Source organism: Silurus aristotelis, assembly GCF_946808225.1.
Source record: "Silurus aristotelis genome assembly, chromosome: 18".
Classification (NCBI taxonomy): domain Eukaryota; kingdom Metazoa; phylum Chordata; class Actinopteri; order Siluriformes; family Siluridae; genus Silurus; species Silurus aristotelis.
This window is the reverse complement of record NC_139591.1, coordinates 21,566,376-21,584,418: the sequence shown is the minus strand read 5'-3', so window position 1 is coordinate 21,584,418 and position 18,043 is coordinate 21,566,376. Positions and strand designations below refer to the sequence as shown.

The window sequence follows — 18,043 nt, the reverse complement described above, 5'->3', positions numbered from 1 at the left end:
TATACAATGTGTATATACAATGTGTATATGCGTGTGTGTGTGTGTGTGTGTGTGTGTGTGTGTGTGTGTGTGTGTGTGTGTGTGTGTGTGTGTGTGTATTGTATGCTGATCTTCTTGGACATCAGAATGATTTTTTTTATTTATTTAAAAGACCGTGATTTCAAATGTTATAGTTCGTTTCCAAGCTCCCTCGTTTTGTTTTTCAGTGAGTGCAATTCGATCCTTTCGCAATCTGTGTCATAACGAATCCATTCACTTCCAGCTCTCCAGCCGAGTGCTCCACACCTTTATCACGGCTTCACAAAAACCCATACAGCAAACAGTTGCTAAGTGAGTGGAGCCTCTCCTACCACTCTGCTCACTTGGTTCTCCGCTGAGAAAGAGTGGCTCGGTAAACAAAGCAGCTCTGTGGAGAGTTCTCATCCAACACTGTGGAACCGGTGACCTCGCTGCTGTCAGCCTTAATCAGCTGAATTAATCAGCCTGGACACTAACAAAATTTGTCCCTTCAGCTTTGAGCTTTCTCACCCAATTTGGGCCCCTTGACAACCCGCCCACAGCCGGCCTGGTGCCAAACGCGCCGACGCAACCACACAAACAGTCGCTCGCTCTTCTCATGGCTCCCGGGAGAGGTTCCCTTTCAAACTGAGCCAGAATCAAAATCCCTTATTCAGAAGGATTGAAGAATCTCCACAGCCTTAGAATTTCACCCACACTGTATCACTACAATGGGTTTGATATGTAAGTAAATATTTACAAAGATCAGAAGCCACATTTCATTTACCATGACTGACAGGCCACTAAAAATAAATAGACCACACCTCTTTTACAATGACTGTCAAGCACACAGGCAACACCTCTCTGATGTTTAGACAAATAGACCACACCTCCTTTACAATGACTGACAGGCACACAGGCCACATCTCATTGATATGAAAAAAAATAGGCCACACCTTTTTTACAATGTCTGTCAAGCACACAGACAACACCTCTCTGACATTTAAACAAATAGGCCACACCTCCTTAACAATGACTGACAGGCACACAGGCCACACCTCTCTGATATGAATAAAAAATAGGCCACACCTCATTACAATGACTGTCAAGCACAAAGGCAACACCTCTCTGACGTTTAAACAAATAGACCACACATTCTTAACAATGACTGACAGGCACACGGGCCACACCTCTCCGATATGAATACAAAATAGGCCACACCCCTTTACAATGACTGTCTGACGTTTAAACAAATAGACCACACCGCCTTAACAATGACTGACAGGCACAAAGGCCACACCTCTCTGATATGAATAAAAAATAGGCCACACCTCCTTTAGAATGACTGTCCAGCACAAAGGCAACACCTCTTTGACATTTAAACAAATACACCACACCTCCTTTACAATGACTGACAGGCACACAGGCCATGCCTTCTTGACAATAGCATAAACTGACCACACCTCCTTACCTGACAGGCATCAGGCAATGCCAAAACCCTAGAAATTGACACGAACAGAGGCCACACCTCCTTTGCCATGAATTACATTCAAAAAGGGCTACACCTCCCTGACAAAGCCTAATAGGCACTTTTCCTTAATACAATGATAGAGTTATGCTATAAATGTTAATACTGGTGCAACAGTGAATCTTTCTCACACACACAAACAAACACATGCTGGTGTTTTTGGTTGATGTTAGAACAAAAAAGTCTGAGGGACATTTTGTGCCTTGGGGCAGTGACAGCTGAGTGTGTGGAGAAGGAAAGGTCTCATTTGTAAAGGTGTGATATGAATCACCAGCACTTGTCAGGTACCTCGGCTGTGAACCTTGTGGACTAGATGACATTTATGCAGGTGAAGAGAGGCACAAGTCTGATAGGCATGAAAAGGACAAGAGGAAATCTACGATTGTTGCCATGGTAGCACTTGATAGCACCTTTGTGATTTTGTGGGAACTAGTATGTTTTGTTAGCAAAAATGCCCAAATTCAAAAGAAGTTTGAGAAAAGACGCCTATGAGTAAAATGCAGCATGTTTTCTGTCTAATACAAACCGACATAATGAGGTTTTACATTGAGGAAATATTTATATAAATTCAAATTGATCTTATTTGTTCTATGATGCAATGAAGCCCCATAGATTTTTTGCCGCTACCAAAGCTGTTCAAGATGATAATGTTTTATCATTTTACAATAAATGCTTTACTCATATCATATCTGTATTTAATAATAAAAGTTGGCTTTAAAACAAAAATTAAAGTTATTAATATAGGTCGAGGCACCAATAGTTGATAGTGCTGGAACTAACGTCAAAAATCAAAACCAATAGTTTTTCCGGTTTTCAGTCAGCTGTCATTATGAGAGCGGCCTCTAGAGGCGAATCACTGACGCCACATGCTGTTTGTTTTTACACGCGAGACGGCGCGCGGCACGGAGAGTTTTATATTTATTATTTATAATTTATTAGTTACCTAATTAGATTTATTAATATATTCATATTTATTCAGTAATGTTTTCTATTGTTTTTTATTTTCGTAATAACGTTTGGTACTATTTTACATAGTGTTTGTTTATTTTTTTCCACTATCACTCAACCTCTATTTATTAACATAGCCCAATTATTAGCCTAATTTTTTGTTAGATTTACGTATTTTCAAGTAAGTAAATGTTTAGATTTCAATAGCAATGAATAAAAAAAAAAAGGTATTATAATAGTATAACAAAATAATAAACTAATCTAGAATTAGGAGGCAAAATCATAAAATGTACATCAAATATCGTAATCAAATCTCCTCAAAAAAGATTTGGCCCTCACAGAAAAAACGTAAATATCTTAAATGGTTCTCATGAGTACGGTCTGACCTGTTCTCTCTTTCCAAGCTCGGTCTGTATGGGCTGGTCGTCATTTGGCTGCCTCTTCGGCCTTATGAATGCTGGCGGCGTGAGCTGGTGCACTTTATTTAGCTCCTCCGGCTCTACTCCTTTCCCATCCCGTAAGCGGCCCCAAGCCTCCTGATTCGCTTTGTTCTCCTCCTTGGTTAGAGCGTTGGAAGGCCCAGGTTTCCCGTCCTCCTCTTTTCGTCCAGAATCTTCCGACTCCAGCTGGTTTGGAGCCTCGTCTTTGCTCTCCGAGTTGTTTTGAGTCAGAGGGGCACTCGGTTGGTTCTTCAGACCCTCCCGAAATGCTGAGACCACCGCATTGCATTTCTGGACCTTCTCCACCTGCTGTTTCTTGGACATCAGAACGCCCATGGCTAGAATATAAAAAGAGAGATGGATTAGATGCCTGCTGAATGAGTTACATAGAGGAGAATGGAGCTCGTTATCAGGTCTCATCTGGTACAACATAAAGCTGTTTAAACTGTTGATATTATAATATCAAGCTGTAAAATGGAGCATGGCCCATCTCAAAGCAAAACTTGAAGCTCATTCATTCACCTTCATTACTGGCTTCATCCTAGTTAAGGTTGTGTTGCGAAATTAGACATAAATTATATTGAGTTATTAACTTAAATTGATGAAACTTTATTAAGTAACATAATCAATCAGAATATCACTGATATGTTTCCATTTAAAAATACATACAGGCAGCCCTCCGAGTTACAATTGTTCCACTTACGATTTTGTGATCTTGCAATGATAATGACACCAAATTTTTATTTATATTTTACATTTCATGTGACATTTTAATTTCCGTAGGATATGTTTGGAAGCTGCCTGGGTTCAGTTACCTCCCTAATAGAGCGCCTTTTTTTTGGTGTTTCAAAGCATAATGTTAGTTCTTGTGTCTCTCCTTTTTAACGGCATCACTGAAACAGAGCACGTCGAATTTACAACAGTCGACTCTGCTGAAGAATTGCCCTGTGAGTGCACTCACACAGTCATACCATATTTTACAGAAATACTAAGCAGTATATGTCACTTTAATGGTGTTATTACTGAAATTAGAAATCCTGAAATATAGTTATGGGGCAGGGAAACGCTCTGTAGTCAAGTCAAGTCAAGTCAAGAAGCTTTTATTTTCATTTCAACCATATAGAGCTGAAAAATTACACGGTGAAATTTAACAATGTTCCTCCTGAACCCTGGTGCTACATACAACAACAAAAAATTATATGAAAGTATAATTGCACTTAATTCAGCTTGAATATTAATAATCATATGTACATTTAGTCTCCAATTTATGGTGGAAATGTGTTCAGATGACACCTTCAGTCAGATGTAACTTGAAAATATCGTAAGTCGACACCTGGCCTACCCAGGAGTCTTAAATGAGTTCATACTCATAAAAAAATGTAAATAAATAAATAAAAAACAGTTGAACCTAAACAAATTCGAGTACATAATTTAGCAAAACAGAGCAATTTAGACTTCCGTAATGTATATACGCTTTATAGCATATATATATGTATGTGACGAGCGCCGGTTCACGAGTGGAGGGTGGAGCCGAACGCGCTCTGTTTTAGTGCTTGGTGAAGCCGATAAAAAGGAGAGAAAAAAAGAGCTAAAATTGAGCTCTGAAACACCAAAAACACAGAAAAAAATACGTGCTCCATCACCGAGAGAACTCGACTCTTTTGACCGCTTTCGAGAATACGGCATCTCACAAGGGTGGACGTGTACAACCGGGTAGCGTTCCAACGTATCTTATCAACATCTGCTGCTGCGTAAAATATTTTCACCCTATTTTTCTTACCGCTATCGTCATCGTAAGACCGAAAAATCGTAAATCAAACTATCGTAACTCGGGGACTACCTTGTAATTGGAAATATAGTTTCATGTGCCGTATTTTTCACGAGCGAAAACATAACCGCAAGTTGCCAAATTTCAAAACAAGCAGATAAAAAATCTTCACGCTAAAAACTATTATACAGACATAACTTCACTATCAAAAGCAAAGTTGGATTTACATGAGGAATCTGATTTCTCATTAACCATATTACGGAACCCCTTCTGTATTGTGTATAGGGTATAAACCTGGGAGTATTTTGCGACTGAGTTTAGAGGAATTTGCAACCTTATCTCTGAAAAAGAACAGTTCAGTTTATTCAATGTGGCTAGAATTGTAGACGAAATTTCAATCGATTTTGAGAGTTTTAAACCTTTAATTCAACAGGTCACGGTTTGAAATGTATTTATGGATATGGATGCCTGGAAAGCCCAATCAATAGCTATTTAGAGATACTTTAGAAATCTTATGAAAGCCTGAAAAGAAGATTCTTTTACAAAGTAGACACTGGAACATACACTGGAACATACACTGGTACATACAATGGTACATACAATGGTACATACACAGTATTAAGGATTAAAACAGATTTGGATGGGATGTTATAGGACGATAATTAGTCACTATTCACTATATTCACTATAAGTCACTATTACTTCCTGATGGCTGATTTTTTTTCCCCCTATGATCCCTAGTCCTGCAATGGTTCCTCTGATTATTACAAATAATTCCATTAGAATTGCATTTAAAACATTAAAAAATATATATTATATAAATAATAATTATAAATAAATACAAGTATTAATTATACTAAATAAATTAAATAATATAATAATTAGAATTACATTGGTTCCAGTGTCTATACCAAGAATTGACCTCTGAGAAAACCCATGCAACTACTGTAGGCGTAAGGAGAATATAAAGCTTTACAATTTCTGTAACCTCAAAGTTCAGGAACAACCCTAAGATGTGAGATAGACAACTTTGATGAATAAAAATAGAACTTCACTCTGTGCTGTCGTCTATCATTGCTGGTCAGCACTAAAATATCCACTTTCTCCCTTGGGATGGAGTTGTGTGGAGCAACTTCACTTAACACCAAAGGTGACGAAGTACTCCAGAACTTCAAGGGAACTTGTGTGTCTATGATAGACAGCTCGCAGCAGCAACTAATCTCCAACCTTAAAATATCTACAAACGATTTCCTCCTCAATGTAAACCACTGCATGATCAGATGTCTGGCTTTTAGACAACACCGAGGGAGACGGTTAATTCTGAAGCTTTGCTTTAGATCAAGCTGCATGTGGAAGCAGATGTGTGGGTGTAATGTTGCAAAATCCTTTGTTTAAGCTGGCTCAGAGAAATCTGAATTCCTAACATGGAATATCTGATCGCAATATATTACACTCGCAGCTTTTAATTCGACCTCAGAAAAATCAATATGTATAAAACAACAATTTAAGAAACAGATGAATAATTGACAAAAACAACAATAACAAAATAATAAAACATTCAAACATGTCTGTACACACACTATATTTCCAAAAGTATTGGGTCACCTTGTCATAAGGATGATATGTGATTTTTAAACATTGAATTCCACATTTAGTCGCAATTTACTCTTATAATTTCCTCCACACTTCTGGGAAGATGTTCCACTAGATTTTAGAGTGTGCTTATGGATATTTGTTTTCATCAGCCACAAGGGTATTATGAAAGGCAGGTTCTGATGTAGGTGAGGAGGCCTAGGGTGCAGTCAGCTTTCACATTCATCCCAAAGGTGATCAGTAGGGATGAGATCAGAGCTCTATAGCAGGTCACTCAAGATCTTCCTCTCCAAAGCATGTAAACCAGATCTTTAAGGAGCTCACTTTGTGCACAGAGGCATTGCCATGCTGGAACAGGTTTGGGTTTCCAAGTTGAAGTGAATACAAAATTTTAATAAAGCCCATCTAAAAACATCCTGTAAAATTGAGTGCCTCCAGCTTTGGAAAAGAACCACATATAGCAGAAAAGGTCAGGTGTAATATATATATATATATATATATATATATATATATATATATATATATATATATATATATATATATATATATGTATTTTGATTTTGTTTACGTAAATTTTGTATACGTATATATATATATATATGCATTCACTGCTGTGAAAAAGTATTTTTACAGGCCATTCTTGCCCTCCAATGTGGTTGATTTAAAAATGATGAATGGGCCAAAATTCTTCCACAGGCGGATTTCCTGTGAAAGGCTCATTGCCTGTTATCACGGATGCTTGATTGCCACCAGAGGCACAACCAGTTATTAGCTTTAGGGGGCAATTACTTTTTCACACGTGGCTGGTCAAGTATACTCAGCTTTTTTCCCTTAATAAATGAAGTCATCATTTTAAAACTAAATTTTGTTTTTACTCGGGTTATATCATTATATTGTGATATTACAATTTGCTTGATGATTTGAATCATTTGTGTTTTTCAAATATAAAAAAAAATTTAATCAAATCAAGAAGGGGACAAAAACAATTTTCACAGCACTGTATAAAACACAAACAGATCAAATTGGTACAAAATGACAATAACAGTGACTTCACAATCAGTAGACCAACATAGACGAGATATAACAATATTGACAGACAGTAACATCAAATAACTACAAAAACTAATAATAATAAAGACGGCCAACAACAGTAAAAACTGAAAGAAAATGACAGTAAAATGAAATATTTTAGGAAAAAAATAACAATTATTATGAATGAATACTAAATCCAAATTTAAAACAGAAGAGAAAATGACAGGAACAACAATGACAAGAACAGTGACAATGCTGAAATAAAAAGAAAGAAAAAACCAAAGAAGGGAACATGACCAACAAAAGTAGCAACCAAATCAATAAAGAATGAAAGAAAACTATCAATAAATTATAAATATATAAAAAAACTGAAAAAATTAGAATAACTTCAATAAAAAGAATAATAATAATAATTATAATAATAATAATAATAATAATAATAATAATAATAATAATAATTATATATATATAATTAGTATTATTATTATTAGTTTAAAAAATGTATATAATATAAAATTATATATAATTGTTTTTTATTTTCAAAATAAATAAATAATTGATAAAAAAAATTATATATAAAAAAATATATATATATATATATATACATACAGTATATATAGTTAACAATTACATTTATGGCATTTGGCAGATGTCTTTATACAGAGCAACATACATTTATCGCATTCATACAACTGAGCATCTATGGGGTTAAGGGCCCTACTCAGGGGCCCGGGTGTGGCAGCTTGATGTGACTGATATTTTAACTCATGATCTTCAGAATACGAAGTCTAATGACTTAACCACTAAGCTACCACGTTATACTTGCGCTTTTTAATGAATTGTCAGGAAACCTATATGCTGTAAAAAAGTTTGAGGTTTTGTTTGACTAGGATTGAAAAATCAGGAATTATACCCTAAATATCCTAATTCTATCTAAACATTCCAACATGTCATTTTCCTTCCCTGGCAGATGGAAGTGAACATTCTGAATCTGGGCTATGAATTTTAAACAGCAAATTGAATTATTTTCTCTTTCACTGGAAACTTTTTTTGCCAATGAATCCATCAGTGCTATCAGGAAAACTGATAAGAAGGATTGAATAACGCACATTTGTAAACAAACCACTGCTTCCTCAGTGGTTGGAAACGGAGATGGATTTAAAGGTTTTTAAAATAGCTGATCACAGATTTATGTTTTTCGCATGAAGGAGGTCATGATGACGGATGGGTCTGGCTTTCGCAGGGTCACATTTATCGAACTAAATACGAATCAATTTATTTGCAGATTGATTTTAGGAGCGTTTACACAAGGCATAAAAATCACATTATACAAAAAAAGTGTAAATTAATGACAATTGATTACAAGTAAATTGGATGAGTCTCGGTTCATATTGAGTCTCCATTATATTTGTATGGCACTCTGGAGCCAGATGGAGATTAATATCTGTCTCTGGTTGTTGATGCACTGCAGTGGCTTAGCTGCATTATTTAAAAAAAGGAAACCAGTCACCTTTTGGTTGACATTTTGTCCTTTTTTAGCACTTTTTGCTTTTGCCTTTTATGGAGTTTTGCAGCTATCACATTGCTGTGCATTGCACAGGCTTGGGAATTTACAGCCATTTAATATTTTTCAGCATTAAGCCAATTTTCTTTATGTTTGAACAATTGACAGAAACGGAAAGCTTAAACTGTTTCTAAATAATAATTATATATTATTTATGCATTTTGAAAAATGTCAGGGATTTACCGCTTCTCTTGATCTGTGTCAGCTAAAGCCTCTAAAAAAATAGTCATGCTAGCCACAAATAATGGTCATGCTTGCAAAAACAATAGTTATGCTAGCCACAAAAAGTCAAGCTAGCTACAAAAAAGTCATGCTAGCCACAAAAATTGTCCTGCTAGCCATAGTCATGCTAGCCACAAAAATAGTTATGCCAGCCACAAAAATAGTTATGCTAGCCACAAAAATGGCCATGCTAGCCACAAAAATGGTCATGCTAGCCACAAAAATAGTTATGCTCGCTGCAAAAATAGTTATGCTAACCACAAATTATCAAAGAGAAATCCCTGACCAAAAAGGTCTATAATCCACAATTCCCATATGCAAATCTCAGAAGATTAGCATTGTAAAATTAAAAAACAAAATGTGTGGTTATTAATATCTTGATGTTATTTGGAGCAGATAAGTGACAACGGGCATGTATTAATGGCAAACATGTCCACGTATTTTAGCTTTTTAGCTACACAATATCCATTACAGAGTTAAACAATCAAAGATCCTGCATGATTTGACCGATTACCTACATTTTTTTTAAATGTATGCAATGTTCATTTTTGTTCATTTTTTATTTTTTTTAAGAAAATCTGCTACATAATTCATTTTCCCCCAAGCCCCTGTGTCAGACAGACAGCTCTGGGAGCAACCAGAGCGCTGAAAATTTAAACGCCTCCAGATTAAAAAAAGCATTGCGGAGGAGAGTAAGAGAGATGACAACCTTGAAGTCAACCCTAAAATAAGTGACTGCTGTTATTTCCTCAGTGAATCAGCTGCACATTCGCTCGTACGTCGAGGTAAACACGGGCCTCACATTCCTTTCCATAAAAACAGATATTATTTAATAATGGCTTATGCTGAAATGTGATAGAAGAAGAGAAACTCTCCTGAACACTCGATTATGGAAATCAGTGCGCTGCTCTTTAATGGTATGATCGAGCTAGAAAAGCTTGTGGGCTCGTTGAATCGATGCAGAAGTCACTGCACCAGGAATGTGCTCTTTTATTTGATTTGATTTTATTATTTTATAATAAACACTATTAAATGATTATTTTCCTGGTTCAAATAGGTTCTCTGTTCTGTGCCTGTGTCTGTGCCGAAGGAGAAGGCACCATCATTGTGTCTGTAAAGTTTAATCAAGGAGGTGTGGCCTCTGTGTTTTTAGTTCCAGTTGAGGGGTGTGGCCTTTGTCAGTTACTTCCTGTAAAGGAGGTGTTTGTCTGTTCATTTTCATTGATGAGGTGTGGTTTCTATGGATACAGAAATTCCAGTGGACGTCATGATGCTTCTCTTTGAATGTTAGTTCCAGTGAAGGAGGTGTGGCCTCAGAGCTTTTTAGATCCAGTCATGGAGGCAGGTCACCCATGGCTATAGGTTCCCATGGAGGAGGCGTGGTTCCTGTGTCTTTTTGTTTCCATAAACACAAGAACCACACTTCCCTAATGGGAACTTGGACACAGAAACCATGCTCCTCTAAGTTCCCATAGAGGACATGCAGGTCCTGTGTCTAAGTTCCAATGGAGGAAGTGCAGGCCCTGTGTCTAATTTTCCATAGCAAAGATATGGTTGCTGTGTCTAAGATCCCATGGAGGAAGTGCGATTCCTAGGTCTAAGTTCCCATAGAGGAGGTGTGGTTTTTGTGTCTATAAGTACCCACAAGCACACGAATCATGCTTCCTCAATGGGAACTTAGACCTAGGAACCATGCTCCTCTAAGTGTCCACTAAGGAGGGATGGTTTCGTGGCTATTGATTCCATTGGAGAAGGCGTGGTTTCTGTCACTATAGGTTTGGTAACGGTTCGTTTCAATAGAGAGGGTGTGGTTTCTGAGCTTGTTTGATCAAACGAAGAGGAATCTCAAACATGCCTATTACTTCCAATGAAGGACACATGCCTCCTGTATCTCCAGTCATGGAGACATTGAGCTCATAAATGTTGGCTCCAATAGATAAGGTGTAGTTTCAATATCTATCAGTTTCCAAGATGGAGGTGTGGTTTCTTTTCATCGTAGTGAGAGGCGTGATTACTCAGACTTAGTTCCACTTAAGGAGGTGTGGCTTCTGTTCCTGTTAGTTACAATGATAGAGGCATGGCCTCTGTGCCTGTTACTGCAAATGAATGAAATGTAACTTCTAAGTTTGGCATTTCCAGTGAACGAGGAGTGGCGTCCGGCTTGTGACTCGCTGTGGCCTCCGTTGCCTGTTCCTGTTAGTTATTTCTCAGTCCATTTAAAAGAACTTGCTTGATAGTCTCGGTGAAGGATGTGTGGCCACCTACTGTTCAAGGGTATATATTTTGTCTGCACAGTAATATAATATAAATGAAACTGCAGCATCAAAATAGTTTTATTGTTGTATGGAAACATCAAATGCTTTTATAGGCATTAATAATAAGAATAAATAGTATCATTAATAAATAAATAGCTACACACCATTTATGTCTATATGGTTATATTTAATGATGAGAGGCAGTGTTAGTGTTAGTAATATTTCCTATTACTTTTACAAACATATAAAAAACTAAAGCCAGCCTCATTGCTGGATTGGAAGCGTTTGGACGCAACTTTTTAAATAAATTTTTATGAATTTCTTATAAGACCAGATTAGCCAATGTGTAATCATGATTAGCTGTATATATTTGTATATAAAAGCTTTTTTTTTTCCCACACTGTCATCATTGTCATTTTTAATCTCGTGCAGGTCTGCTTTTCCCCTGCTGCTCAGTACTGACTGGAATCCCAACCAGCTCTTCCTTTCATTCCTCACTCCTGTAGGGACAGCCTCTGTAAATGAGGCAGCTACAAAGCTTTTATTTTCTTCATGGGAACTGCTCACTATTGATTCGAGTCCCCTGCAGCACACGGACCGAAAACCCTGGAACTAATCTCGCTAACGAGTTCACTGAGGCTAGCTTCTGCCCATGCACCCACAGAATTCCAAACAGTCCCTCGACCCTCTCGGCCAAAACAAAAACAACGGCATGGACGAGCCGAGACAAAGGCAAGCAGCATCTCAATGAAATATATACCGTTCATTTTGTGTAAATATTTATGAACCATCTGTTCTATAATAGCCACGAGTAATAAAGATTTACGTCATTTAGATGTAATGATTCAATTCTTTGCAGGCAGCTCTCTGGATGAGTGGGACTCTTTCAGGGACATGCAGGAATTTAGATGTAAATTCCCACAGCGATCAAAGGAACGGCAAGAGAAAGAGCCCCCATGCTGGGATTATGAATTCTGCCAGGCAAAAAACAGAACAGCTTGTGCTTAGAAGTTGTGAAACACAGCAGATCGAGTTAACATTTTGTTCCCCGTATTTCACCCACCATTATTCAGTATTCATAGTCCTTCCACTAATATTTCTCTTCCCACCAATTACCAAACTCATATCCCTATACCTGATATAAACAAGGAAAGTTCGTTTGAAGACGTAAAAGGTGGGGCAGGTCTCTCCTAAAATGAGGACATGATGATAAGGACAGGATAAACGAACTGGCACAGGAAAGGAGCCAACACTAACGAGCACTGGCGAGCCAACAGACGTCCCAGGGAACCGCGCTTCCATTTTAAAACCTTCCTCTTGGACGTTTTTTGCGATTTTTAAGGATTAGCAATTTGAAAGAAGTCCAAAAGAAAGGTCAAGAATGAGCAAACTCTCAAAAAAGCATGCACTGAAAGCAGTTAATATAATAAAGTAAAGGTCAATAGCTGCAGCTTTCAATGCAGATGCTTATTCCTTTTGTTTATTTTTTTGCTAATAGATAAATTCAAGGAAAATTTCTTTCCTAATAATGTTTTTTTTTTTTTTTGGTCTTAGACTCTCTAGGACAGAGTGGAGAGACAGATTGAGATGGAAAGAAACTTGGATGTTGCATAATTATAAAATCTGATCCAACAGATAAAAAAAGTGTAAAATATATTTTTTATATGTGTATTAAATGAATTTGATTGCTGTGATTTTTATATTATGGAAACACTCTTGACTTTTTAGCGTCTGTTTCATACTTTATTGTAAGTGGGTTCTAAAGGTTGTAATTGGCAACCCTACTGCATCATAAAGCATATTTATGAATTAACTGCCATTGCTGGAAACTTTCGAGAAAGAACATTATTTTACCATACAGATCTGATTTTATGTGTCCATGAAAGGTTTTATTTTGACTCATTTTAGTGCCTTCATGCAGCTAATTAACCCATGCATTGAAAATTCACTTATTTCTCATCCCATTCAAATTAAAATTTTGAATCACCTTCCTGTTCTTCTTCTTACTTTCAATAATTGTTCTTTTTTATTCTATTTTTTCCCTGTTTTTGATTTTCGGACCGTCATTAAAAGATTTTACTTGCGATTCCCTTTAAATGCCTCTGAGTTCATGACGGCAACAGCGAAATTGAAAGTTCTTTGAGGGTGTAATTGAAATTTGCAATCACCATTGGCCCCTTTGGAGAACAACTTCCATTCAGGTTTGAACAGCACTTCTGATAACATTGTCACAAAGATTTAAGATTTCTAATGAACAAGCCAGAGGCGACAATGGAAAGGAGAAACTAATTGAGAAAACACACGTAATTTTGAGAGACTCTGAGTGACACAGTGTTATTATAATCCCTTGCATGGATTCATGGATTTATAGTCCTGCAGTGAGCACAATGCCATCTTTATTATTACCACATTCTAAAATGTACTGCAAATGAGCAAAGATTCGGGTTGGTTTTTGGTCTCTTTGAAAAAACACACTTTTTTTTCTTTTTCTTGTAAAACACCCAAGACTTCTACAGTGCTCAATTTTTACTTAGCTGGAAAGTTTATTGCTGATGCTATATATTCTAGTATAGCATATTATATAGTATATAGTATAGCACCAAATCTTCTTTGTTTCTAGGGTGATACCATCAAAAATACATCCTTCATATATTTCTTCTATGTATTTTTCACTTTTAAATATTGCATAAGTTCATAGGCATACAGACTCACCGATTACACTTGTGGTTTAAACCTTTACTACATGCACCTTCGCAGGGTAAAGATGCACACTACATGTTGAGGGAACCATCCAGCAACAAACAAAAGCACTGTTTGGTACGATTATCTCTGATTATCTCTGCAATGCACTCATTTGAAATTCGAGCCAAACTAATTAAACCTTAATGGCTTGGAAATTGAGGCAGTAAAGCAAGGAAAAGCAGCCATTTGTGAGTGTGCTTCAGAAAAGTTGGTATGAAGTTCAGGCAGTATGTTTTACTCACACACCCTTGTGGTACTGCAAGGGGGTACTTATTTATGTACCTATACAGATACATTAGTAGGTTCCTTTCACCTTTAAAGGTACAATAAATGCAATTTTTCTGGGTTATAAAGTACTCTTAATGCTACCAGTTCAGTGACAGGAAAGAGTACACTGAGTAGGAATTTTATTGTATGGTATAATAAAGATTTTCTCGCACATATGGCAAGAAAACGTCTAATACCTAAATCATTAAATGAATTGTACGAAATAAAATTTAAATATAAGCTACACACACGCCTACACATCTTTCCAGGTAAAAGATAAATCATGTGGAGACAAAACAAGTATCGGAAAATGTTACCTTCATTTCAGAAGAAAGTTGCAAAGAAAAACAGCCTGGAAATAATTTTTGTTCTGACAATATTTTGGACCTTTAGTGTATATTTTATAGAATAAAATCAAATGAATTAATAAATCATTGGACCTTATTGACTTACTGAACGACCATTAAATCTTTATCTCTTATGCAAGTGTGAAAGAGTACCATTTCAACACCAAGGGGAAAAAAGTACCATTTGGCACCATGTTCTTTCTGAGAGTGTAAATGCATGCGTATCCACAGGATACACGTGGTGATTCTTGAAAGACGTCAGAGACGACGCAGGAATATTATAAAGGAGGCTGATCAGCAACACTCAGCTCCGCAGTGGCGATTTTTACTGCTAACACACACACACACACACACACACACACACACAGACATTGAATGAACCTTGCTGCAGGGCGCGTGCATTTCAAATGCAAATAAATCAAGTACTACATTAAATCAATTCCCAGATTTTTGTCCTTTTTCTTTTTAACCCTCAGAAATGCACGCATTTGTGCACCCGGGGTGGGAATATTTCAAATGCCTCTTTTGTTGTTGCCTCTGGTGCAATTAAAGCCTATGCACGCACTCAAAAACACCCTGACCCAAATACCCCAGCTGTGCGCGCGCGTGTCGTAATCAATACACACCGCGAGTAGATTCCTGGTATTGCGCGAGGACAAAAAGTGAAACTCCAATGCAATAAATGTAAAACAAATAAACAAACAGAGCAAACAAAAATGGCTCGACAGGTTGAAAAGGGGAAAGAGCAAGGAGACGTACCCGCGTTGAGACTCGGAGCACTCTGTCTGCACTTTGTGTCGCTTCTCCTTTCTCATGCACTGCAACCCGGCATGTCAGTGCTCCCTGCTTCAAGTGTGAAAGGGTGTGTGTGTGTGTGTGTGTGTGTGTGTGTGTGTGTGTGTGTGTGTGTGTGTGTCTTTCTGCGTGTGTGAATCGTGACGCTCAGGGTGGAGTGTGAGTAGTAAGTGGACAGCTCCGGTGCTGAAGTCCTTCAGGTCTCTGCTTAGGTGATGCAAAGCAACGCAAGATTAAAAGTTGAATGAAAAGGAGGCTGCACTGCACTGAAGCGTCACTGAGTGCAGAAGATCCTGCTGATGGGGGAGAAGAAAAAAAAACTGGCAACATCCTGCACACGGTGGCTCTTCATTGGTCCGGCTGAACTGGACCAATAAGATCAGAGTGAGGTTGCAAAAGACGTAAAAATCAGCGGCTTCCTGAGGCGTGGAGTGTGGAGCTCGGTTCTGTCTCTTTAGTGTGTGTAAACATGAGCATCATCATCCTCATCATCATCACACATACACACACACACACTCAGCTTTAATTGAGTTCATTCTGGGATGGACTGATGGTGTTTTAGAGCATAGGGGAATTAGTGAAATGTAACAATTACTTACTACTACTACTACTACTAATAATGATATAATAATAGTCACATGTGGACAAACCGGGCTAAAATACATATATATTTAACAATACACTGAAAAAAAGAGAGGAGGAGGAAGAGGAGGAAGACGGAAAGAAAGAATGATGATGATGATGATGATGATGATGATGATGATGATAGTGGTGATCATTGTTAGGTAAATTATCACTAATAATTATTATAGCAATGATAAAAAGAAGAAGAAAAAAGAAAATTTTGATTGTGACTTAATGATTGTGATAAAGATGATGATGATGACAAAGAATAGATCAAAAAAGAAAAAGAAAAGAAAAAAACAAAAGAATATGAAAGAGATAGCGATGATGATAATGGCATGGATGACCCCAGAGTGAGGGAGAAACTAAAGAGAAGAACGGTGATTATGGCAAAGAAGAATGATAGAGAAGAATAGGGACAAATGATAATGCCAAAGATAATGATGATGATGGTAGTGATGATGATGATGATGATGATGATGATGATGGCAATAATAAAATGCTGATGACAAATGATAATAATGACAAAAGATTATGATAAGTTTGGTGAAGGAGGAAAAGTATGATGAGGTGACCGACCTCAGTAAAACTATTTTTTTCTTCAGTGTCTGTGCTCTGCTGCAGTCTATTCATGTTCAGATGTGAGCACTGATGAAGAGTATAAGTCTTCTTTTTTTACACCTCACTGGTGATGATGGAGTTAAGCTGGCACATCGTTATGTAAAGTTAAAACGGACTCATTAGACAATATCATTTGGATAAAACTCCCAACTGTTTGAGTTCCGCCAGTGATGTGGAACCCAGTGGTGTGGATTAAATATAATGATCTTCCATTTTAAAACACCAGTGTAACCTTATAGCACTGCTATCTTTATAATCTACCTGTAAGAAATCTCAGCAGAGCTGCAACAGATACTGTAAAAGCCAGGGGTCAGAATGTAATTACATTGAAACGTTCTTTAATTAGGACTCTTCATGAAATATGAGTCATAAGATTCCATAGGCAAGTGCTATAGATGAATTTATTCCCATAATTAAAAGACACAATTGTTCACAATGAAATAAAAAAAGAAAGAAAGAAAAAAAATTTAGAAAAATATATAAGAAGGGAAAGGGTTGCACAAGTCAGTGCGCTCTTAGTGCCGGTCCCATTGGGAGGGTTGCGTTAGGAAGGACATCCAGCGTAAAACATGTGCCAAATCAAATATGCGGTTCACGAATCAGAATTTCATACCGGATCGGTCAGCAGTGAAGTGTGCAGTAGAAACGACAGATTGGTTCAAGGTGGAGGTTGGACTGCAAGGATCGTCTCTGAGCCCTTTCCTGTTTGCAGTGGTGATGGACAGGTTGAAAGACGAGGTCTGACAGGAGTCTCTGTGAACTATGATGTTTGTGGATGATATTGTTATTTTTGGGGAGAGTAGGAAGCAAGTTGAGAAGAGCCTGGAGAGGTGGAGGTAGAGAAGGGGAATGAAAGTCAGAAGGATTAAGACAGAGTACATGTGTGTGAATGTGAGGGGAGGCAGTGGAGTGGTGCGGTTGCAGGGAGAAGAGGTGGAGAAGGTGGAGGAGTTCAGGTACCTGGGGTCAACAGTGCAAAATAATGGAGAGTGTTTTAGAGAAGTGAAGAAAAGGGTGCAGGCTGGGTGGAGTGTGTGGAGAAAAGTGATAGCAGGAGTGATTTGTGATAGAAGAGTATCTGTGAGAGTGAAAGGGAAAGTTTATAGGACTGTGGTGAGACCTAAGATGTTGTATGGTTTAGAGACAGTGGCATTGATTAAAAGACAGGAGGTGGAGCTGGAGGTAGCAGAGCTGAAGATGTTGAGGTTTTCATTGGGAGTGACGACGATGGACAGGATTAGAAATGAGTTTATTAGAAGGACAGAGCATGTAGGACGTTTTGGAGACACGGTAAAAGAGA

General features: G+C 37.5%; 1 protein-coding gene across 3 annotated transcripts in view; it reads right to left on the bottom strand.

Annotated features, from left to right (window-relative positions):
• Positions 1-15,959, bottom strand: part of phf24 (PHD finger protein 24) — a 38,385-nt gene extending 22,426 nt beyond the window's left edge. For all 3 annotated transcript variants that reach the window (XR_014537869.1, XM_083568800.1, XM_083568801.1), the window contains exons 1-2: positions 15,463-15,959; positions 2,860-3,251 (exon numbers count right to left, since the gene is read on the bottom strand). Coding sequence is in view for 2 of the 3 variants with exons in the window: in XM_083568800.1 (XP_083424926.1) it covers positions 2,860-3,249 (390 nt within the window). In the remaining variant the exon portion in view is untranslated. The remainder of the gene's footprint in view (positions 1-2,859; positions 3,252-15,462) is intronic.
• Positions 15,960-18,043: the final 2,084 nt, after the last annotated feature.